General features: G+C 46.4%; 1 protein-coding gene across 2 annotated transcripts in view; it reads right to left on the bottom strand.

The window, feature by feature from the left end:
• Positions 1 to 7395: 7395 nt before the first annotated feature.
• Positions 7396 to 23955, bottom strand: part of LOC117565951 (protein O-mannosyl-transferase TMTC2) — a 28981-nt gene continuing 12421 nt past the window's right edge. The window contains exons 2-10 of one of the 2 annotated variants that reach the window (XM_034245340.2): positions 15387 to 15473; positions 13340 to 13895; positions 11994 to 13164; positions 11805 to 11919; positions 9161 to 9246; positions 8706 to 9094; positions 8552 to 8636; positions 8336 to 8493; positions 7396 to 8265 (exon numbers count right to left, since the gene is read on the bottom strand). In XM_034245340.2, coding sequence (XP_034101231.1) covers positions 8092 to 8265; positions 8336 to 8493; positions 8552 to 8636; positions 8706 to 9094; positions 9161 to 9246; positions 11805 to 11919; positions 11994 to 13164; positions 13340 to 13895; positions 15387 to 15473 — 2821 coding nt within the window. In that variant the 3' untranslated portion in view covers positions 7396 to 8091. Of the gene's footprint in view, positions 8266 to 8335; positions 8494 to 8551; positions 8637 to 8705; positions 9095 to 9160; positions 9247 to 11804; positions 11920 to 11993; positions 13165 to 13339; positions 13896 to 15386; positions 15474 to 23955 lie in introns of those variants that run through there. The other variant, XM_034245341.2, reaches the window with a different exon arrangement.

Raw genomic sequence — 23955 nt, 5'->3', positions numbered from 1 at the left:
AGAGCATCAGCAGAAGAAATTGTCGGAAAGTTCAAGACTTGGCTCGCTGGCTGGCTGACTCTCTGGCTGGCCGCTTGCCAGAGAAATGCAGCAGCATCGCCAACTGTCCCAAGCTCCTCTCGAGCGTAGCTGCAACTTCCGGGTCCGGTACAGAGCGTGCCAGACCAGACCAAGCCAGGCCATCGAATGAACGAGTTCCTTACGACTGTGGCGCTATCGTTTTTAATGGTGCACGTCCAATTTGATTACAAGTGTCATCTATTTGCACGCCGGACTAAATTCCCTCTCTCCGCTCGGCGGGGCATTCCAAAAAGTAGATGCCACGCAGCCTAATGAAGTAATTTCAATTACGAGGCAACGCGTTTGCTCAAGGCGGCGTCTGATTTCACCCTTTCCCCACTGTGATAAAGACGCACTGTGGCTTGCGGCGTGTTGAACCTACATCAAGCAGGCTGCCCCCGGCTTTGTAGACACAAAAGACATTAAGACAGAGTCAGAGTCCCTTTCTATGGCTGATGATATAAGGAAATTTTTGACCTATGCCATGCATCATCATCATCGTTGACGATTTTGCAAATTGTGCTTGCAACAAATTGCGTTGCGTGTGTGTCAGTTAAACAGTTGAATGCATTTATCTTATCGACTTCACTGGCAGCAAACGCAAAAGCAAAAGCCAACAGTGGAAATTTGCTTTTATCACGCAAGAGGCAACTCTCTTCCCCTTTGCTCGATGCTGCTGGTTGTGCAACAGTTGGAAAAGTTGTTGAAAAATATTTGTTGGTTTGAAAAATGAAATGCCAAGGCAAAGATGAGCAAGAAAAACCCGCAAAAAAAGTAAAAACTGTCAACTGTTGGGTAGCGAAAGGGGAAACGAAAGGTGGGGAAGTCAGGGGAGCAAGAACAAAACGGAAGCGACTTCATTAAAGATGAACACGATGAGGAGCAGACTTGTAGAATACTGCGCAGTAACCAGCCCAAAGATCGACTCTATAGGATGGGAAAGATGCCACAGCAGCAGCAGCGGGGGGCAAAGGGGAATGGTAAAAGTTTACATGAAAGATTTAAGCAGCTTAGCGAGTCAAAGACGAGTCATTGGCGGCAGCCAGATAGCAGTCCTCGCCTACTCCACATCCACATCCACATTCAGCTCGTGCTCCGGTTACTTCTCTGCTGGCTTGCGAGGTAAAAGTTTTGGTCGCTAGCTTAAAAACGTTTCTCCAAAGTACTTGAGAACATATTTGCTATCAGTTGGCGTCCAGTTGCTGTTCTGGCTCGCCTGTTTGTTTGTCTTTCGGTCTGTCCGCCTGTCTTTTTCTGTCCTCTTAGTGTCTGTTGCTCTGTGTTTGTTTGTTGTTGCTACTTTCGGCAACTTTTCGCCCAGCAATTTTTCTGCCACGTCGTCGACGTCGTGTCTTGCTATAATTTCCAGCTGCCGAAGTTGCTGCTGTTGTTGCTGCTGCCGACAGCGACGGCGACAGCGACGTCTGCTGCGTGTGGTTGGCAGCGCTGCCAAGTGTTGCATCCGTTTCCTGTTGATAGTCAGTGGCGTGTAAATAGAATCTGCTTCTACTTCAATTTATTTGCGGCACATCATACTCCCCCTTTCTCTCTCCGTGGTCTTTCTCACTCGCACCTTACCACGCGACCCACGGTTCGTTCTCTGTTTAACAAAGTCAAACAATTTCATGCAATTAAAACCGTTTTTCATTAAAAATGCAAATTTCAAATGCAAAACGAACTCGAGTCACGTCAAGCATCAAGAATCACACACACACACACACACTTACAAACCTGACAAACACACACACACACGCATACGTCACACACATATACTTATGCCCATTCCACGGGGGCAGCCATGTTGAGTGTTTGTTTTCATGCAACTTGGTTCGAGTTCTGGGCCAGGTACTTAACTTGATGTCACCAAACAAAAGCACTTTGTTTTAACATGTGCCCGACACTGAGACCTCCCCAGTCTCCCCCTCCATTTCTCTCTCTCTCTCTCTCTCTGGGTGACTCTTCTGTTAAGTCGCGACAGCAATGCAGCGTGCCTAAAAGCCGCTTGTCTTGTAAACAATCATAAAAAATAATAAAATGCCATAAAGTTGAAAATGTGCGACTGTTGGGAGCATCCGCAAGGGGAAGAACTGAGACAAAGAGAATTGTGCCCTGGTCGCTTACATTTTTGAACACACCCCACACTCAACTCACACTAGCTCCCCACACATGCCGTAACTCCAAGCCCCCAGATCATTGTCATCCGCCTGTCTTCTGTCTTCTGTCTCCTGTCTGTTGTATGTTGGATGAAGCTCAAGCAGAAGGATGTTGCCTTTGTTTGGTCCTGCCCCCTGTCCAAACCGGAGCCGGAGTTGGAGCTGAAACTGAAACTGAAGCTGGAGCGGCACTTAGACCTTGTCGCGTCTGCCGCTGCCATTGTCATGTGCCGCAATGATTGTTCTCCATGCATTGTTGTTGCTAATGCGTTCACTCTGCAGCCAGTTTGAAGACGATACATTCTACGCTTTAAGCGGCTTTTACTCTCATAATTCGCCATTCCCATGCAAGCCTGGTCAAGTGGCATGGCATGAGAATCTCCCCAAAGAGGTTTGGTTGCTCCGATCTGAGCATTTCATTGATCAGCTTCGTGCCTTCGTATTTTGCCGGGTGTCTATTTCAAGGCTTCGGCTATTAAGTGGCTTTGGGAGTGGAAAAGCGCTTGCAAAGTGTGCTTTAAACATTTTCAGCTTGTTTATAAAGTGGCTTATAAACTGACTGCAGACGAAACGTTGTCGTTGTCGTTGTCGCTGTGCATGTGTGAGTTTAATCTCTGCTTGCCATTTAGTCTGAGCACAAAAGCTTCCAAAATGTCTCCAACTTTTGGGTGAACTGCGAGTGGAACACGAAGAAGATGGGGATGGGAAAGGGGAAGGGGAAGGAGATGCATGGGTTATGGGTCTCGTCGCGCTGGTTGGCTCCTGTTACCTGGCTGCTTTTGTCGGCACGCTTCATTGAGGCGCATTTAGGTGAGCTTATCAAGGCGCAAACTTTAATAAATGCCCCTCGAGAAGGCGCCGTGGGTGGAAACTAAAATCGATAGTGCTATGTGAATTTAATTTTCAACTTGTCTGACATTTTGTAATTGAAAACACAGACATTGACACTTGACACAAAACAGCCAGCAAACCAGCAGCGGCATGTGGCATGAGTAGAGACGGGCGGGAGGGGGAGTGTGAGTGTGCCATGCGGCAACCAGCAGCCGACAACAGGCAACCGGCAAAGCTGCGTATGGCGCATTACTAATACGCAGTGTGTGACAACCACAAGAGACAATTTGGCAGCTGCCAAAGGGTTGACTGTATGTATGAGTGTGTGAATGTGTGTGTGTGGCGATTGCGACTACGAAAGGCAAGGGCAACGAGCATGGACGTGGCATTCGGAATGAGATTGGAGAATGGGCGACGGCATAGGCGGCAAACCGGCAACCGGAAAGACTGCTGCCGCTGCAGTTAAAACATTTTGCAGCATCAGTTGGCAGAGTCCTGCCTGGCAAGTGTACGCACACACACACACACACACATACTGAAAACACACATTCGCATTCACACATTGAATCCACAGGCATTGTGGCTGTCTCGAAAAACCAAAAATCGAGAGCATCGAGAAGCGTTGAGAAGAGCGGGGAGGGAAAAGGGGGGAGGCGAAGGCGGGCTGTAGTCGATGCCAGCCGCCGCCACTCGTTGCTCGTTGCTCGAGTGGCCGCAGGGCAATTGGATATAATTTCTAATTACACGCTTGGACGGACTTTTTACTGTCAGCTTAGTTTACTGATGTCTCTATATTTTGCCTCGCCAGACTATATGAGTGTGTGTGTGTGTATGTGTGTGGGAATGCTCGTGTGTTTGTGTGTGTGTGTTTTGTGTGTAATTTGGAGCATGTAGTATAAGTGTAATTTGGCATTTTGATTTTTAATTGTTCGGCCACACAACCCGCTGGCATAGAAAAATAATTTCCACAACTTGCATCCTTTAATTAAACCAGGCAGCCAGATAGCAGAGTCGGTAAAGACACGCAGCAAAGGCAGACATAAACATGCATAGACTAGAGTGACAGACAGACTGACAGACAAATAGTTGGGCGATTTGTAATTGTCGAAATTACAAAACTACACATGAAATTTGCATATTATTAAGCTCGATTGTTGTTGCTGTTATTTCTGTTGCTGCTGCTGCTGCTTCTGTTGCTGTCAGTAGCCCGAAGAGCCAAGAGAAATATATCAAGTGACAGTCGTGTCTTCGTCTGTCTGATGTTGTATGTGTGGTGTGTGTGCAGCATGCTTTGTCCTACTCCTGGTGTCCTGTCCTGTGTCCTTCTACGCCATAAATTGCTGCTGCAATTGCAATTGTCGCTGCTCTGTCGCTGCACTTTGCGAAGCTCGGCGATGTCAACACTTGAACACGCGCCAGAGACAGTCGAAAGGCAAAAAGCGCCCCGAAAATTATGCAACAGATTCTCTGAAATTTGGTGCACGAGGAGGAGGAGGAGGAGGAGCAGCAGCCAGTTTATTTTTGCGCAATTACAGAATGGGATGAGCTCAGAAAGAATGCAGCAAGCAAAAAAGACAAAAAATAAAAGAAGAAAAGCATGTTGCAAGCAGAGCGTCGAGCGTCGGTGACAACGCCAGCTTCTGCTGCAGCTTCAACTGTCAACTGTCAAGCGTTTTTTGTTGTCATCGCTGTTGTTGTTGTCGTTGTTGTTGTTGTTGCTGCTGTTTCACGCCATTATATTCGCAATATGATTATTATGCGAATGCAAAAGTGTTGACGTTGTCACGTTTGAGCTGCCAGCTTGTCAAGTGCGAACAGCGAAAATGGCATTGGCACAAGTGTTGCAAGTGCGGCAAGAATCTGCTTTACTACCAACTAATTGGCTCATTTTTTGCTCCACTGAAATTTTGTATGTGCTGAAGTCGTTGCTCTCTCCCACTCTCTTTCTATATATATATATATTTATTTATATCAGTAAATATGTACAGCGAGAGTTGGCAAAAAGTAGAGAGCACACAAACAGTCACAGGTCCTGTTACGGTCAGGCAGCGGCAGCATTTGATGGGACCCTCATCAAAAGCGATTTAAGTACGAGTCCGGCAAAAGTTTTTTCCTTCTCTTGCCTCTTGGCAAATGTGCAAATAACAAATGATTTTGGATTTGCCATCACCCACTTGTAAATAAAAGTAGTCTCTGTCCGAATGTGTGTATGTGTGTGTGAGCGTGCTTGTGTGTAATTATGTGTGGTATGTACCAGCATGTTTGCCTTTGTTTTTATGCCTGTCATGGCTGTATGTTGTATGCCCTTTGGCCAAATCAAACGTAAGCCACAATTAAAACATAAAACAACTAAGAAACTACTCTGGGGCGTACTCGACTGTGAACTACTCTCTTTTTATATTTTGGGGACAATTCAATTACACATATTACTTTCAACAGTTGATAATAGTTATTGTGTAATTCAATATTGGTTGTTTTTTTTTAGCTATTGTATATTACAATTTCAATTGGATATTCTCTACCTACAACGATTGTTACTAAATCATGAAACCTTTTCCCTCTTTGGGCAATGCGTATTACTAGAGATTTCTCTATCTTCTCTATGAGCCTTTGCATGTTCAACGAGAATGCTCTACACACATCAAACATTTTTTACCAACCTTTAGTTGCTGTTAAAGGCCCGGGGGTCATAATTAGCTCGAATTAGTTGCATCTGAGCCTGCGTTTGGCAGATGGGTCCAGCTCTGAGTTAGGGGCAATAGGTTATGGGAAGAGGGGGGTGTGCTTTGGTTTGTCCAGCTCTCAGCTGCCACTCAGGCGAAGAGCATTTGCAAGAGCAATTCCCGGTTATTGTCTGGTGAGCTAGAGATTTTCAAGTAGTTATCTCAGAGCGCACTCAGACGAAACCACCAAACCCCATCTACGATTGCAGCTGAGTGCCTGAAAAGCGAAGAGCTTGACTCTGACGTTGGCTGTTGGACGTGGAACGTTGACGTTGCCTTGTCATAAATCCGCGAGCTAGCTGCTGAGGCTGTCAGTAATTAGCGCGCTCACTCAGAGAGCGAGAGAATAGTCCTCACTCTCTCTCTCTCTCTCTCTCTCGCTCTTGCGTGGCCCCTGACTAAGCTAACGAGTCACTTGTAAGAAAGCCAACAGCCCGGCAATGGCACAGACTGGGACAGACAGGCGTCTGCAATTAGTGAGCAGCACTCGGTCGGGCACATTTAGTGGCCTGCTGCTGCTGTTGCTGCTGGTGGTGCCACTGCAACAAAGTGGCTCCAGCGAGGCGCCGTCAAAGGAGATGATGAGAAGGCGCAGTACCATGACACCGTTGCAGTCGGCAAACATCGACTAGATGACTAGCTCTTGAGCTGACTCATTGACTGACTGACTGACGGACGGAGTGTTTGTTTCACTGGTTGACTGATGCATTCATATATACGCCACTGAATTGCTCTTGTGCACGTTCAGTGCCTTGAAGCAGCAACTGCTGCAACAAGAACAACAAACATGCCGCCATTAGACTTGCCAATCCAAATTGGCTCTGCACGGGAGTAAGAGCGAGGGGCATACCACAGTAGAGGTTTGAGTTTGCATGTCAAAAGTCATCACCTTTATCGTTTTACAGCATCGCCCATTTCTTGGCCAGCCAGCAGCCATTTAGCCTTCCATCCACAGCCATCCAGCAGTTGCATTAGCTGTGGCAATATTATGACTGCAGCCAGACCCCAGAAAAGGAGTCGTAGACACGGAGACAAAGCTGAAACTGAAGCCGAAGCAAGTGCCTGGATCTTGTCCTGCCAGCAGTAGTCCTGGCAGTCAAGTATATTGTAATTCATAATCCTACGATTTAGTTGGCATAAGACACAACGCTTTATTTCTTGTTGTGGTTTGCCTTTGGCTTAAGTGGCGCCTTCGCTAGCTGCTCCACCAGCTGCAGCTGCAGCATCGCCTTCGTCTACATCTTCGTCCTTACTTTGGTCGTCGTTTACGTTTTCGCCTTCATCTTCGACTTGGTCGCCCAGTCGAAAATTTTGACACTGATTGTGTTTGTACTCTGTGGGAGATGGAGAAGGAAAGGGGAGATTTTAAGCCGTTAAGCACTGAAAATATTTCCTCTGCCATGGGTATAGTTTCCAGTGCAAGTGGAGCTTTGGGCAGACTCGGGCAAAGTGGTCACAATTATGGGTTCAATGTGCCACTTGGAGAAAGCACATCAAGCCCAGACAAGAAGCATTTACTCTCTCGTTTAACTAAGGAGCTTACTATAGCGCAATTGAACAATAAATGAAGGGGAATAATAAGAACGTAATGAAAATGCGACAGTTGATTATATTTTCAAATAGGTTTTTGTCTCTTTAATTATATATGTATCTTCTTTTCCCATATAATTTAATCATCTTTACAATCATATTCTGTTCTGTTCGATTCTCGTATTTGCTTAACTAAAATGTACACACAACGCAAAACGATCTCGAGCCGCGTGGCCCGGACAGAAGCCACACCACATTGATAGGCATAGTCCATATACAGTCATACATACATATATATATATCTTCTCTATATATAGTCAATCAATAGTCATATTCCTTAATAGGTTTTCTCGTATTTACAATAATTTACATAATTATTAAGCACATAAGTTTTATCAATACCAGGGTTGCATCCTTCCTGCGATTTCTCCGATTATCTAAGGATATATTCACTGTACAGCATTGTCCGATATCTGTTCTGATTTCGGATTCATTTTGACTTATCGTTTAGGTAGTTTAATTATTGTTCTCTCTGTCTCCACACTTCTCCTCACTTTACCTTCGCTTCGCTTTTTTTTGCTTATAAATTCTTTGCCTTTGACATTGACTTGCATTGGTCGCTGCTTGGATATTTACACGCTTCCTGCTGATGCCTGCTAAATGATATACATATGTATCGAAGTCCTTCGTATAAATTCTTTAGAGTTATCTAAGGGCCATCCATCCATATCCGGCCACCGTATATAAAAATAACTTTGCTCTGTGGCTAATTAACGATTCCCACATTGTGGCAGCTAAACATTCGTGACCCCCAACTTGGCCAGATTGCCAAGCGTGATAGAATCCCCCGGCTGTAGTTGGAGTGCCGCCTTGTAGCTAGCCGCCGCGTGGCTGGTGCGTCCCAGAAGATGCAGAATAGCGCCCAGATTGGTGTGGGCATGTGCGTCATCGGGTCGCAAATTGACAGCCTAGAAACGCACAGAGAAAACAGTCAGTTAAATTTGTGCTGATGTTTTACTGTCAAAGTTTCATGCTCACCTTGCGGTACCAAATTTCCGCCTCAACCTTGCGATCGAGCAGCCGCAGTGAAGTTGCCGCCGCTACCACCAAGGCATAGTCCGTGGGCGCCAATTCCGCCGCACGCCGATGATAGACAACAGATTCGTGATGGCGCGATTGCAACGTCAGGAATTCAGCTGAGGTAGAAGCAAAATTTTGTAGCTAGGAAAACTTGAAAGCATTCAATTGACTCACCATAGTGGTGATAGACGCTGGCCTGATCCGGCGCCAGCTGCAACGCACGCTTGAACCACATTTCCGCCTCCGAAGCGCGACTGCTCTGCATAGGAATAAGGTTAAGGGACTGTGAGACATCTCTATTTATGAGATTGCTGCATAGATTACTTACATTTCTGGCCAGCGTGATGCCATAGGAGATATGTGCCGCCACCTGGTTGGGCTGCAGCTCAAGGGCAGCTCGGTGATGTCGCTCCGCTTCGTCCCATTGCTGCAGACGACCGAAGACATCCCCGATCCGCTGATAAAGCACTTCCCGTTGATGCAGCAGCGCAGGTAACGCGGACAACGCCTCCCGATACACGGCCAGCGCCCGTTGCAACTTCCCCTGCTCCACGTAGAGTGCGCCTAGCTGCAGATAGGCCGAGCTTCTCGCCTGATCATGAGCACTACGATCACGCACAGCAGCCCCGTCCAAAGTGGAGCCCACCTGCAGTATTTCGATGGCCTGCTGGCGTCTGCCCAGCGCAATGAATGATATGCCGAGGTTGAGATAGGCGACTGTTTGCGGACAGAAGATAAGTTTATACTTTGTCTATTGTGGAGCCTGTAGTGTGATTCACTCACCTGCTAGACTAGGGCGAAACTTGATGGCACGCTGAAAGCACTCGACTGCTGCCTTGTAGTCCTGCTGATTCTGGTGCAGAATGCCCCTGCAATAGAGAAAGTGAAAGTGTTGGCATTAATAGACTGCTGCTGAACTTGTCGCGCACTTCAATGTCTGCTTTGGATTTAATTAGAGCGCCCAGAAGATAACAGGCGGAAGGTGAAAGGTGAATGGTGGCGGGCCACTTGTCGGCGCCTAGAAAACTGTCAAGTATGCAACTGAAAATGAAAGCTGCAAACCTGTGTAGAAGGTGAAGAAGTGCGCAAAGACTGGCTGGGATTTATGTAATTAGTTTGGCCAACACAGTAAGTGCAGTTGTTGGGCTTTATTAAAGCTTCAATCTGCCACACAACTAGTTGCCTGCACATGCGGCACATTCAAAGGATACACAGACTGTTCCAGCTGTCAGGAACAACAACAGCTCGACTGAGAGACTGACAGACTGACGACTCGTAAAGCAAAGGTAGAAAAAAAAATCAAATTATACAGTTCAGTGATTTCTGGTTTCGGTGTTTGGTATTTGGTAGCGAGCAGCGTTTTCTTAGGATGCCATGAATCGTCATCGTCTACTCTCAGATTGTAGGTGTGTGCTATGTGTGTATCGATGTATCGTGCGTGTGTGTGGCAATTCCCCATGTCCTTAGTGGCAGTGGCAAACACCGGTAATACACACAATTTCGACAACTCGTTCACTTTCTTTTCTACTACAGTAGCATCCATCTATCCGTCTGTCTCTGTCTCTCTGTGTAGATGGATGGGTGTGTCCTTTGGCTGGGTCTTGGCTCCGCTTGCCGAGGGTGGTAATCAGTCAAGCAAACGACAAGAGCGAACGAATGCCGAATGCCGGCAGCATTTGCTATTGATGACTTGATCGCAGTAAATAATATATGTGCAAACAGCTGTTTATCCTTTGAGCGCTAGCAGGAAATAGAATCGTCCCGTCGGGAACAAGGATGTTAAGCAACTTTAGTCAAGAGCAGAAGCAGGAGCTGTTGCTGTTGCTGTTGCTGCTGTGGTTGGCCTGACAACATTGATTTTCGATTAGCGCAGGGGCAAACATGTCACGCAGCAGTCCTTTCGTCCTGTTTATCGTTGTTGCTCCTCTGTTGTTGTTGTTCTTGTTGTTGTCGTCTGTCCTGTCTCTTGGTTCTGCACGTTGAAGGGTTTCGGGTCTTCGGTGTTTACCCTGCGGCTAATGCTCGCATTCTTTGTTCAACAGGAGGAGTTGAATATGACAGCAGCCTTAGCAATGTGACCTGATTCTGAACCATTGACTTTGAGTACTTTGACATTAACCAGCAGCTGCGAGCTGTGAGGGGTTCGAGTTGCTTAGCCAAAATGCATGCAATAATCTGGCATGCAACGGGGGTGCGGCAAGGGATAGCAAGGAAAGAGCTAAAGTCGAGTGTCATGCAAAAAATGACGCACTGAATATTCAAAGCGAAAACTTCACGTATAGTTTTTCACTTTTTTTTCCCCCACTACTCTCTCGCAGTTGCAGTTATGGCACTTGTTGTTGTGTGTGGCATAATACGGTATTATTGTTGTTGTTGCTGCAGTTGTCTGCTGCTTTTTCTTTCTGCCGTTATGTTGTCTCGTCGCTTCGAGTCGCGTCGCGTTGCGTTGCGTTCCTGGGAAATATGCGCAATGAGCAAAAATGCAATGCGAACAGACAACAGACAAAACAGCACGTTTACAGACTTTGTCAGACGTTGACAGACAAACGGAACGAAACGGAACGAAGCGGGCAAGCAGGAAGATAGGCGGACAGATCTTTCCCGCTCTCTCACTCCATTTCTCTCAGGGCTCTAGGAGTGTGAACGCGAAGGACTTTTGTTGAGCAGCGAAAGCCGGGAAAGCTGAAAAACTACGAGTATGCAATGAAAAAGTAAGCAGCAACGAAATGCGCATAGTTCTGCAGCAGCAGCAGCAGAAAGAATTTCCATGCTGCGTAGCCTTCGTCGCTGTCTCCATCTCCATCTCGTCTGCCACTTCTGCTGCTACTTGGTGGAAAACAACAGAATGGGCTTCATTTGACAGCTTGTTCGGCATTGTATTACTCGCTGTCTCTCTGTCTTTCTCTCCTTCTCTCTCTCGCTCTGGGCCTGGCCAGGAGGCTGGGGCGATGCATTATAACGGAACGTAACAGTGCAGCTTGACGGGAGCCTTGAGCATGAAATGGTCGCACTAAATGCGCAGCCAAGCTCCAGCAAAAACAGACAGAGATAATGAAAATGGCTGCCTGGGAAAAACGCTGCCATTTATCTGAGCACTTGAAGCGTGGCAAGCGAGAGAGAAAGCAATGCGATGTGTCTACTATATGTGTGTTGCATGTTCTACATGTCGCATGTTAGCTTGTCATGTGGGACAGCAGCTCATCTAATGCGAGTACTACTTCTATTGCAACTCTCTCTCTCCGTGGAGCATGGAGAGCGTGGAGCTGAGTGAGTGAAGGGTGCACTCAGATTGGTTGCTTTTCAAACTGGCTGGCAAATGGCAAGTGGTAAATGGTAATGGTAAATAGTAAATGGTGTATGGCTGATAGTCTGATGGGCGCTAAGTGGTCGGTGCTCGATGCTCGATGTTCAGATGCTCGATACTTACAAATTGAAGTGCACATCCGCCATGTTGGGCCTGTATCTGATGGCCTCCTGCAGCACCAGCTTGGCCTCCTCGTAGCGAGCCTGTGAGCTCAGCACGCTGCCCAGATTGCCCAGCGCTGCAAAAAAGGTGCAAAATTGAGTGGTTGAGTGAAAGGGAAATGCAAACCTGATCAAGGGCACTAAGACTCACCTTTTGGCGGATTGACAGTAATGGCACTGCGGTAGAGGCTCTCCTCGTCCCTCCAATCGGCGTTGCGTTGCACGGTCCGCAGACTCATCGCTGCCAGCAGCACGCTGAACGAGAGCAGAAGGCCACAACGTGTCCTCCTCCCCGAGCCATGGGAACGAGTGCAGGCCAACAGTTTAGAGACGCCAAAGCCGACCAGCAAGCAAAAGCCAACACTGGGCAAATACAGCAATCGCTCGGCGACCACGAAGCCCACGTAGAAGAAGAGATTGCTGGCAGGCAGGAAGGGGAGTGTCAGAAAGGCGCAGGACATGAGCAGAATGCAGGCATTGCGAGCGGACCCTGTCATCCCTCCCAGCATGTAGTCTGACGAGCACCTCGCTTGTCCATCGAGTGAGTCACAAGTGGAGCTAGAGCTGGAGCTAGAGCTGCTGCTGCTGCCGCTGCTCTTGTTGCTGGCCGTTGTGCTGTTGCTGCAGCTGCTGCTGCTGCGCGACCCTCGAAACGCCTTGTGCAAGGCCAAACTGACAGCGGAAGACACGAGGTGATGCTGAGGTTGTGGAGCCGAGGGAACAGCTGAGCTGCCAGCTGCTTCCTCTCCATAGACGTAGACGCCATTGCTGTTGTTGTTGTTGCAGTCGCTGCACGGCTGCTTGGCAAATGGAAGCGCTTCCTGATGAAAAGATGCCTCATAGGCTTGGTACTTGTTGCTGCTGCTGCTGTTGTTGTTGCTGTTATTGTTGTTGGCAGCCCGCTTGCGCTTGGCGCGAGACTTGCGTCCAACCTTCTGTATGTGATACTGCGGATAACCGCCGTTCGCACCCTCAAAGAGCTCGCTGCCGTAAAGCAGAAGCTTACAGCTGCGCCAGGCAACGCCGAGCAGCACAGAATAGAAGCAGATGGTTTGAGCATTTCGACGATCCCAAAGCGTCGTCACGCGTGGCAAGGCGTCCATGCCCCAGTCGAAGCTGAGCACTTGTGGTTGAAGCAGCAGCTTAAAGTTGACCACCGGCAAGTGGAGAAATGTAAGCAGTCGCGTCCACGCGGATGCAGTTCGTGCTATGGGATTGTCGGCGCTGGAGAATGCAGTCTGGGGACCGGGAATAGTCACAAGTCGCCAGTAGACGCTGAAGAAAAGAGCACCCATCACAATGCAGAGCGAGCGCAGTCGTTGCTGTAGAGATAGGGAATATATGAGGGAGAATGTTATAAGAGGGCATTGTGAATTGAAATTGAAGTGAATTGACAGACTGCTCCAACTTTGATTGACAATTTGGAGTTGAAAATGCCTAATTAACTTTCAGAACTGAGCAAAATAAGTTAAATTTAATCGTTGAGCTGAAGCTTACCTTATCCACATGGCCACCAAGTCCACGCATTACATCGAAGGCAGCACACACCAGGAGAGCAGTAATTGCAGTCTCCTTGCAGAGCAAGGCAGCCACAGAAAAGAGAAGCGTCGCCAACAGAGCGAGCCATTGTCTAGGATCGCCAGAGTCGCGCCAACGCATGTGACGCAAGTAGCTGAGGTACGTGAGCAGATAGCAGACACAAGCGGCAACATCCGCTCGCCCCACCACACCGGCCACAGCCTCCGTGTGAATGGGATGTGCCGCAAACAGAGCTCCAGCGGCAAGCACCGCCCAGAAGGAGGCGAGCAGCGTACGTGCCACACGCACCACCAGCGCCGTGGCGATGCAGTGCAGCAGATTGTTGACTAGATGGAAGCCCCACGGCGCATAGCCGCCGGCCAGTAGATAGTTGAGCCTGAAGCTCAACACGCACAGCGGTCGCCAGGAGCCATGGGAGCCGCTGTCCGTCAGCGGCGTGCCCCAAAAGTCATTGGCGAAGCTTCTCTGCCAAGACGCCGCCCCCGACACGTCTGCATTGCCCAAAATAGCACGTCTGAAATGAGACAAAAGGCGTTATATGAATTTTCTGCTGTGCGTATCTCTTGTTGAATGAACTTATTGAGGATGGCAATCAATTAAGAGAGAATCTATTGACATTTCAGCATATTAAATATGAAAACCACACTCAAGAATAAAATGACAAAAATGCAAAGGGGAAAATTGCATTTGCACAATCAAATCGAGTTTAGAAGCCAAATCATTTAGCATGCAAATTGATTTTGTCGTTCACTTGAAGATTTCTGATTTCGTAAAAATAGAAAATTGTTTCCTTTGCCTGTACTTTTCTCATGCTTGTTTTACAGTCAATAAGTTGAAACTGCCTCGTAATAATTGTGTTCTCAAAGCTAAAAGGAATGATGTCACAGATGAGGCAGCATCATGCTTTCAACTAGAGTTGCTGAAGCAACGGCAACGGCAAACAGAGCCGAGGCCCAGGGGAGTCCATGTGGACACTTTTGCACGCACACCACGAGGGCTTTGTAGGATTTTGGTAAGGTATTCGTGACAGGAACCAGGCGCCAGGCACCAGGAACGGAAACCAGCTCAGTTTGTACGCGCACACATCACGGCCATAGCCGATGACGTTGTCGTTGTCGTTGTAGTTGATGTTGCTCTTGTCGTTGGCTGTTGCTGTTGTTGTTGCTCTGGCGTTTCACATAAACAAATGCCACTCTAATACCTCCATGTCAGCCAGTCAGTCGCAGTCTGCAGTGTAACCATATGCCAGCCAAACATTGCCATCCCTTTTTAATACCCTCTACTAAAAGGGTAGAAGGGTATTATAACTTTGTGACGGAAGGAAATGTATGTAACAGTTAGAAGGAGGCATTTCCGACCCCATAAAGTATATATATTCTTTATTAGCGTCAACAGCCGATACGATATATCCATGTTAGTCTGTCCGTCTGTATGAACACGTAGACTCAGAGACTATAAGAGATAGAGATCTAAAAGAAATACTTTTGTATGGGAAAAATTTGCCCAGTTACTGAAGAGGTTAGTAACTTTGACTGACAGTCCGGTATATTTCTCACTTTATGGCATATTTTGAATGTAGTACTTCATTTTTTAGCATTTTTGTGGTACATATTTTGGTACATTTTAAAAATAATGCCGCGCAGTTTTGCTTCTGTTCAACATGGGTAGCGGGTATCTCACAGTCGAGCACACTCGACTGCAGCTTTCTTACTTGTTTGAAATGGCTTGAAATTCGATTTTAAGTACCGGGGAAATTCCATTGCAATATCGCAGGCATGCCAAAGGCAAACCTCCAGCAAACTCGCCCCCAATCCCAAATATTTTATATATACGCTTCGTACTTTTTTTTTCTTTGTGACAGTTAAGACTCTCACAGGCAAGAGAGGGTGTGTGTATGAGTTTGAGAAAGTGTTCGTGTGTGTGTGTTTGCTCTCGGCGCTTAAATACATAAATTTGCCTTAAAGCTTAAACATTGTCGAAAACTTCTCGCTGGGTGCTTGCTTACCTGTCGTCGTAGACGAAGCCCGCATTAAGCGTGTTCAAATATAAAACGAAAGCCAGGCCACAGCAGAGCAGGGAGGTGTAGTCCATGCTGTAAGATAAGAAGTAAAACAAATAAAAGAGTTAATGCTTTCTCTCTCTCTCTCTCTCTCTCTGTCCTGGCAAACTTGACAAATAACTTAATTTAAGATTATTGATTTGAGTTGTGTTAATAACTAAAAACCCTTTATTATTATTTATTCCGTTTCTCACATTAAGTTGTTGGATTTTTGCGGCATTATTTTTGTCATTAATGTTTGCTGTTATTGTTTTGCCTGCGGTCAATTGTAATGGCTTCTGTTGCAGCAGAAACAGAAACAGCGACAGCAGCAACAATTGCTGTGGCGGTGGCCCTTCCCTTTCTGCCTTTATGCGCAAATGTGCAGGTAGATTGCATTCATGACTTCCTCTTGGCACAGCAGATGGCAGTTGGTTGGCCCCGTTCATGATGATGTTGCACGCAGTAGCAGCAACTGCCATTACACATAATGAGCGGCAGCCGGGCCAACAGGATGTTGCCATTGCCGTTGCCGTTGCTGTTGCTGTTGCTATTGCTGACTCCTATGCACATTTGTTGCTGCGGTTGCCAACGTCAACATCATGCAGTCTGCCAACTAGGCATGCAGCCTCTCTTGCTCCCACTCCCACGTTCGTTCGTTGACATTAAAAGTCGCAACAGTTGCAACACAACAGACAATAAAGGCTATCAACAAACGTTGTGCATGTGTGTGTGCATGCACGAACATGTCGCCGGCATGCCCCCAGCTCTTAATGTACCAAATAATGGACACAAGCCGCTTCATGTGCGCTCACCGGCACATTAAGCCGTTCCCCCGTTGAATGGCAAGTCGCCTCAAAGTTCTCTCTGTTTATCTGTCTGTCTTTCAGTTGGTCTATCTGTCGCTCTCTCTCTTCTCTCTCTCTCTCTCTATCTGTCTATCTGCCATGTCCTCTTCCCCTCTTTGCTTTTGTGTTGATGTTGGCAGGATTTTTGTTTCTGCATTTGCGGTTAATTATTTTTGGTCCCGTCGAAGCCCGCAGGCCAATGACTACAACACGACCCTTTCCCAGAGTGTGGATTGCACATAAAAAATCAATGAGATGAGATGAGTCCAGTTGAGTTGAGTTTAGTTCAGTTGTGCCGAGCCGAGCGGAGCCCAACTATTTGCTATTTATGTGGCATACTTTTGGGCGCACAAATATGTACGATATGTAATAAGCAGTTGGATTAGAAGCTTGCTTTCCTCGTTGCCCCCACCCCCCTCTTTCCGTTTTCTGTGCTTGTTGTGGCTCGGTTGCCGGGTTGTTCGGTTGCCTCGTGCCCCTGATGCGTGGTGCTTATGGGAGCTTAGTTAGTGGCCAACAGCAAAGTTCTGTTGGTAAGAGATTTCGCATTATGCACGAGGGCCCCCAAGCGGCTTATGTGCAAATTAGCAGCATTCAATATAACCAACACTCGCAGCAAGCCAAGCCAAGCTCGATGACCGAAGAGAGGAGACATAGGCAAAGAGAAATGAAGAGAATAACACACAAAAATTGCTTTGCTAATGAGCCATAATGATGAGCTTTGCTTTTGCTCTTCTTCTCCTTTTGGTTCTCCTTCTCTGGCATCTGGCTTCTGGCTCTATCGCTGACAATGAAGAAGCTGCCAAGCGTCCCAAGTGAGTGGACAACAACTTGTTTGCAATGGGCTTTGTGTGCGCCTGATTGATTCGCTTCCAAGCCATTGACTGCGACTGCTTAACATACTCATCACCATCACTATCAGCATCATTATTACCGTGGAGATCATTGTCATTAGCAGAGCAGAGCAGCAACAGCAAAAGCATCCGCTACGCTGTCAACTCATTTAAAAGCCGATCGCATAGCAATTATCTACAAATAATTGGCCTGCGTCTGCCCATAAAATGAACTTTTCCTCACCAATTCAGAAGAGAGGGAAAAACGGGCACGCGTTCATTGTTTGTCTGGGCATGGTCATACATTTCCTTGATTTTCCCGCACATCATGTGTTACAACTTAACTTTCTTGGCTCACACCATTACACACATACACACACATGGTCAACTTGTGGGCCTATCGAGCCCTCAGCTTGCCAGCTGGCTTTGGCATCTGGCTGCGTCAGCCGTTGGGCATTTTATCGTGCTGGCCATAAATCATGTTTTATTTTTGCAATTAGCGCTGCCACACAATAAATTACGGGCTTTTCATTGTCTCAGCATTGAGCGAGGACACACAACAACAACAACGTCTAGGCTCGCAATTTGCTGCTTGGGCAAACTGACTGGGACTGAATGTTGTTACTTGAAAGTTTGTTTGTTTGGCATTTAACTGTTTTAACGTTTATTGTTGATTAAATTGCCGCACTGTTTCTTATTGGGTCACACTTTAAACTGTTGACACAATTTGCCACTCGGCGTATCTAATGGCTGCCACTTGCCAGTTGCCAGTTGCCAGTTTTCCAGTTGCCACTTGCTAGCTTGCCACTTGCCACTTGTTTTTATTGGCCTGCTAGCCTGCCACTTGCCACTTGCCACCTGCCATCTGCCACCTGCACAACTGTCGTCGTCTGACCCAGTTGCTGGTGGTCGTCGCCTAATGGTTTTCTGTGTGCGCTGTTTGTTGTGCCTTTGACATTTTGCGATGTTTCCGCTTCCGGTGCCGAGGTGTACAACAGTCCACCAGTCATAGTCACAGTCACCGTCACCGACACAGTCGCAATCGCAGTCTACTCCCATGTCCATGTTATTTTTGTTTTTAATGTGACTCATGTCACAAACTTATGCCCGAAGGTCATCGTCTCAATTTGCACTGGATTCGTATTTCACTCAGCCAACAAACCATCATTTCTCTCACTCCTATTACTCCAACGTGTAAAGGGGCTGCATTCCCCCTTCCATAAGGTGTGCTTACGTGCCAGTATGTGTGTGAGCAAGTGCGTGTGTGTCTGTGTGCGCGCTCAGTGACTTTGGGTATTAAAATTCAAAATTAATTGCCTGGCGCGTTCAACAGTACAACGAACAGCGAACAGCGAATGGCGACAGCGGGATCCAAATACAACGAGAAGCAAAACACGGGGGGAAAAGGCAAAATGAACAGCGAAAAACAAAAAAGAAAATGTATGGAAATTAGAAACTGGCGTCGGACTCGAGAGACTAATAGACGTGAAATTTAAGCGCATTGAATTAATTTCATTGTCCAATACACACACACGGACTTTGAATGAGGGGAATGAAGTCATTTGGGCAGCACAGGAGGAAGGCGGGGAGGGCGGTGAGGACGCCCACGTGTATGCTGACAAAACTATAATTAATAGGCGTTTTTATTTCACTTTGCTTTATTATGCATAACATTAATTATATGCACGGAACGAAACTTACGTTGCGAAGGGGTTAAATAACCACTCCATAACGTTCTCTACTTAGAAAAGCTGCTCCACTGGATGGACAATGGGACTAATTTGACAGCGCAAACTAATCATTTGCTAGTCAAATTGCTGAGGCAGAAAGTCAAATACACATGAATTCGCTGGGGGAAATGCAGCAAGCTAAAGCTATAGCTAAAGCGAAAGCGAAAGTTTATTATTATGCGCCAAACACAATCCAAAAGTGCAGAGAGTACATGTGGGTTGAAAGCCAGCAAACCAAATGGAAAAATGGCAAAAAGAGAACCGGACATCAAAATAATGAACGGAAAGGCAGTCATTTTGTGTGCGAGTGTGTGTGTGTGTGTGTGTGCAGTAAAAATGCCGAAAACGTTTTAAAAATGAAACGATTACACCATTGCGGCTTGCAAACGACCAAGTTATGATAATGTTTGGCCAACTAAACTCGTTTAGCTTGCCAAATACGACGAGCCCGGAGCCCCAAAAAAAGTGCACAGCCTGTTCATGAGAGTAGGAGTTGCATGTGTAGTTGTGTGTGAATGTAGTTGGTTGCAAGGTAAGCCTGCTAGCAAGGGTGCAACACATGCAAACATGAGCCAACGACTCCACAATGGCCAATGGCCCATTGGGCGCATTGTAAGCCCGGACTCAACTGGAATCGAGTTCAGACGAGGCAAAGCGAGTCCTCCTCGACTGTGACGCTCAGGTCTGGCTTTGGTGGCCTCTGTCGATGCTGCTGTTGCTGCTGCTGCACTCGTAACAATATTTTCGGGTATTTAAAAACCAAAGAGCGTCCCTCTCCATGCATGTGTGTGTGTGTCTTGTGTGTACGAATGTTTATGGCCTCTGCACAGACTTTGGCAGTTTTATGCTAATCACAAAAAGGCAGCAACGCCCCCACATTGCACCACACACATGAGGCATGAGGTGGGGGCAACTCGAACCACTCGAGGTAAACTTTTCATTTTTGGCCCATGCAGAACTTTTCGTTGGTTCGTTCGTTCATTCGTTTTGTGGGGATATTCAGCTCACTTATTTTGCCGATTTTCGGTTGCCTTTTGCGCTCAACTCGTTCAACATTTGCCCAACTATTCGTGCAATTGCTTGCTCCCCTCCCCCCCCCCTTGACGGCTTTCAGTCAGTTATAAAAGTTAACTTCCGCTTTGGTCTTTTCAGACAGTCGCTTCAACTGTTTCCAACATATTTAGCATGAACTGCATTTTCATGTTGTAATACTACATAGAAATGTTTGTATTTAAGTTATGTATGAATGCCCACAGATGGCGACACGCATAAATAATAATTAGGTAATAATTAGCATCTGTCAATTAACAAAGTTCGATATGCCTTTAAGTGGCACACATACACATGCAGAGAGAGAACACACACACAAATATCCAAGAGCCCAAATCGCGAATTGAACGAACGCAGCGCAACTTCAACACTTTGCCGCCATAATTTAATTTAAATGCTCGAAACTGTGAACGGTTTAATTATGTATTCACACAGACACAGACACTGACACTGGCAACAGCAACACCAACAGCAACGAAATGAGGGGAGGGCGAGGAATGAGGAGAGGGGAGATCCGAGTCGGATTTGCTATGCCAAAATGTTTTGGCGCCCGAAAAATACGAATACCAAAAGAGAAGCTACTACACTAGAGCGAGAAGAGAAGAGGGCAAAGAGTGGAAAGGCGGGGGGATGAGGCAGGCAGTGAAGCGTCTCGATAATCGTGCACATGGCAGACCGCGGATTAGGCAGCGGGTCGCAACGAAGCTGTTTGGCCTAGTTCTGAGTGAATGTGTGTCTGACTGTGTGTGTGTGTGTGTCTGCGTTAATTGAATGCGCAACTGTCGTGCCATCCCACTTTATCATTACCCAGTCCGCTTTCTCTCTCTCTCTCTCTCTCACTCTGTCGTACTCTCTCTGTTTGCTCCCACTTGTGCGTTGTCTGTTTAAGCCTGTTGAACAATTATAACTGGCATGTCCAAATGCCAAGTGCCTGAAATTGAGTCCGGCCTACACGGCGTATGCGTGATGCTCTATATGCTAATTAAAAAGGCATGCATGTGTCAGTGTGTCTGTCTGTCTGTCTATAACGGCGACTATAGTTACGTGTGTGTGTGTGTGTGTGTTATTTGCATTACATAATTATAATTACGCATACGCCATGTTGGCGCACATTTGATTCGCCTACGCACAGCAGCAGAGCAGCATTATAGCATTATTTTCTCCCTTACCACCTTTTTTTTTCGTTTTTGCTTGCATCTTTAACACAGATGTACATGGCAAATATTTACGATTGACTCTATCGTTGGGATGCAGCAGCAGCAGAGGAGGGAGTGAAGTTGATTTTTAATAGTTGCCATGCAATATTTAACAATTTGTGGCAAGAGAAAATGCTGCAAAAACACTGCGCAACTGTGGCAAAATATTGACTGGGGAAAAAACAAAAGCCACACTTAAACATCCAAATATCCGTGGGTATGCGATGAGTCTCTGTGTGTACTCATAAATATGAAATAATCAAGCGGGAATAACTTATCTGCATGTCACGTGTCCATGTAAAGAAAATCCAATTGCTAACCGCAAACATAATTAAAAACTTTGTGCAACCACAATCGATGGCTCCAACAGCGATTGCGATTGCGAATGCGATTCGATCGCTATGTGTTGGAATGCATGCCCAGCTTCCTGGGCGTTACACAACATTTTGGGGGCGTGCGGGTCAGGGGCATCGAATTGCAATAAAAATGAGCGCAAATACTTCCATAGAGTCAGGGCCGTCAGCAGGGTTGCAAGTTGTGTGGCAACAACTGGCTGGCTGGCTGGCTTGCTGTCAGCCCACTACACGTACGTGAGTATAAATCCAATTAAATCACAAGTTACGCAATGTGATAAGTCACGTTGTTTATTGTTTTAACGTACACACAGCTCGGAGTGAAGTGGTTGTTGCATTCACACCACAATTTATGCATAGAGAGGAGAAAATCCAACGAGAAAAAGCTTAAAATATTGTATGAGAGACTAGCAACATGAGATGCGAAATGAAGCACGAAACTAAGCGCACTTTTCGCTGTGAATTTGGTCAGCAAAAGTATTTAATGCCACAGCGAACGAACTACGTGAACTACTCGATTTCGTTGTCGAATATACATACATGTATATGGCACACTCGACGCCAATCTCTGTGGAAATTTAATTTGAAATTTTCGACGGATCTCTATTGAGAAATTAGTATTGAAATAGAAAATGAAAACGAAATAAAAAAAAGGAGACTGGAGCAACTGAAAGTATCCAAGTTAAGTTAGTACTCGTTATGACTAACTCTTGTTCAACTTTAAGCATGCAATGATGGGTGAGAGACAGTTCGGGAGGAGAGAGAAATAGGACAGGGAGAGGGGGGAAATATGAGTTGAAAAAGAACTGCAAAATACTTTTTGAAGAGCATTTGGACATTGGAGTTTCGTGTGGCTTTCAGCGGTGTGCAAACTTGATTATTTCCGTTTGGTGGTGTGCGGTCGCAAAGTGCTTTTGCTCACCACCTTCCTCCGCCCCGCCCCGCATCCCTCTTCATCCGTCTCTCTCTCTCTCTCGCTGGGTTACCGAAAAGTAAACCGACAACAGACTTTGGCAGGCCGGTTTATTGAAGCATAAATTTGTGCTTGGCAAATTATTTATTAAGACCCGAAAAGGGCAGAAAAAGTACGAGTATATACTTGTATAAGTATGAGAACGGAACATAAATAAAAGTAAAAGTAAAAGTGCGTCGAGGTCCTTCTCATTTAAAGAGAGTTGAGCAAAGATTTTGAACTCTTACTCTGGCCAGAGGAAACCACAAGAAAGCAAAGCCATATTGGTCCACTGCCCATTCTAGCTTGCCTCATTGCCTTGCCCTGCCCCTTGCCATGCCTTGCCTTGCCTTGCCCATCCCTAAACTTTTAATGTGCTCTCTGGCTTTAAGCAGCTTTAAGACCCTTCGGTTATGCAGAAGCAGGAGCAGAAGCAGAGGCAGCAGCTGCTGTCTCAAAGAAGTCGACATTACTTGGCGCAGAGAGTCAACGTCAACGTATGCGGCTTTTATGGTTTTTTAATGCTGCAAATTATTAGGTTGCCTTGCTTTATATTCGTTGCCGCCGACGGCATCAAATTCGAATGGCGCGCCAGAGCGTTAAAATTTGTCACGCGCGCTCGCTGCTGCTGCGAACACGGGCGTATGTGGAATTTTTAGGTGTGTTGCAATTTTGCCTGTGGCGATCGATCGATTTTGTGGAAGCGACACGACGAGCAAAGAAGAAGCTGACACAGTTGCCAATTTCTAGCCAACAGCCACCAGCCACCAGCTGCCAGCTGCTAAATGTATATCAAACATTTCTATCAATCATTCAAAACGATTGATTCGCAATGCAAACGAACAGCGCTCACTTACAGCGGCAACTCACACACACATCGATATGCATCTGTGTGCAGTTGGTATTCCCATTTCAGGCATCACCAGCTGTTGTTTCCATTTGCCCACAGTTGCTACTCCGCCTCCTCCTGCCCCTTCGATCCCCGTTGCAAATGATGCACGTAGCAAAATTGTCCAACTGTGCACATATTGACAACTAACAGATTTTTTGCTATTGTGCAATTTTTGTCATGTGCGGGCTAAATCAGACGAAACGGACACAAACAAACAGTTGCCCAATTTGTTTGTGCACCGAAAACGGGGCGGCAACAAAGTGTGCAGGGGGCAGGGCACAAATGCTGGTAGATCTTGTTGTTGTTGTTGTTGTTGTCGTTGCTTATAAGCAAATTGCGGATTGCTGTTGCAAATTTGTATATTGCAATGTGGCTGCAGCTGTAATGGATGTGCCATTTGTGGCATATTGAAAGCTGCAGGGAAAACGAATACGAATATCAATAGAAAAAGGAATAGGAATACGAATTCGGATTCGGATTCGGATTGAGATTGGAATTGGTATTGGAGTGATATGATAACCTGTGTCCATTGATTGAATACTTTCTCGTTGCTGATGCTGAGTCAATCGCGGATAAAATGCCGCCCCACAGATTATTACCTTCTCTCTCATCGTTGTGGAAGTAACACAACATTTTAAGTGAATGAAATGAAAACAAATATTGCAAATTTATTCATTGTAAA

This window comes from Drosophila albomicans, chromosome 2L, assembly GCF_009650485.2.
Source record: "Drosophila albomicans strain 15112-1751.03 chromosome 2L, ASM965048v2, whole genome shotgun sequence".
NCBI lineage: Eukaryota > Metazoa > Arthropoda > Insecta > Diptera > Drosophilidae > Drosophila > Drosophila albomicans.
This window is presented reverse-complemented; position numbering and strand designations above follow the sequence as displayed.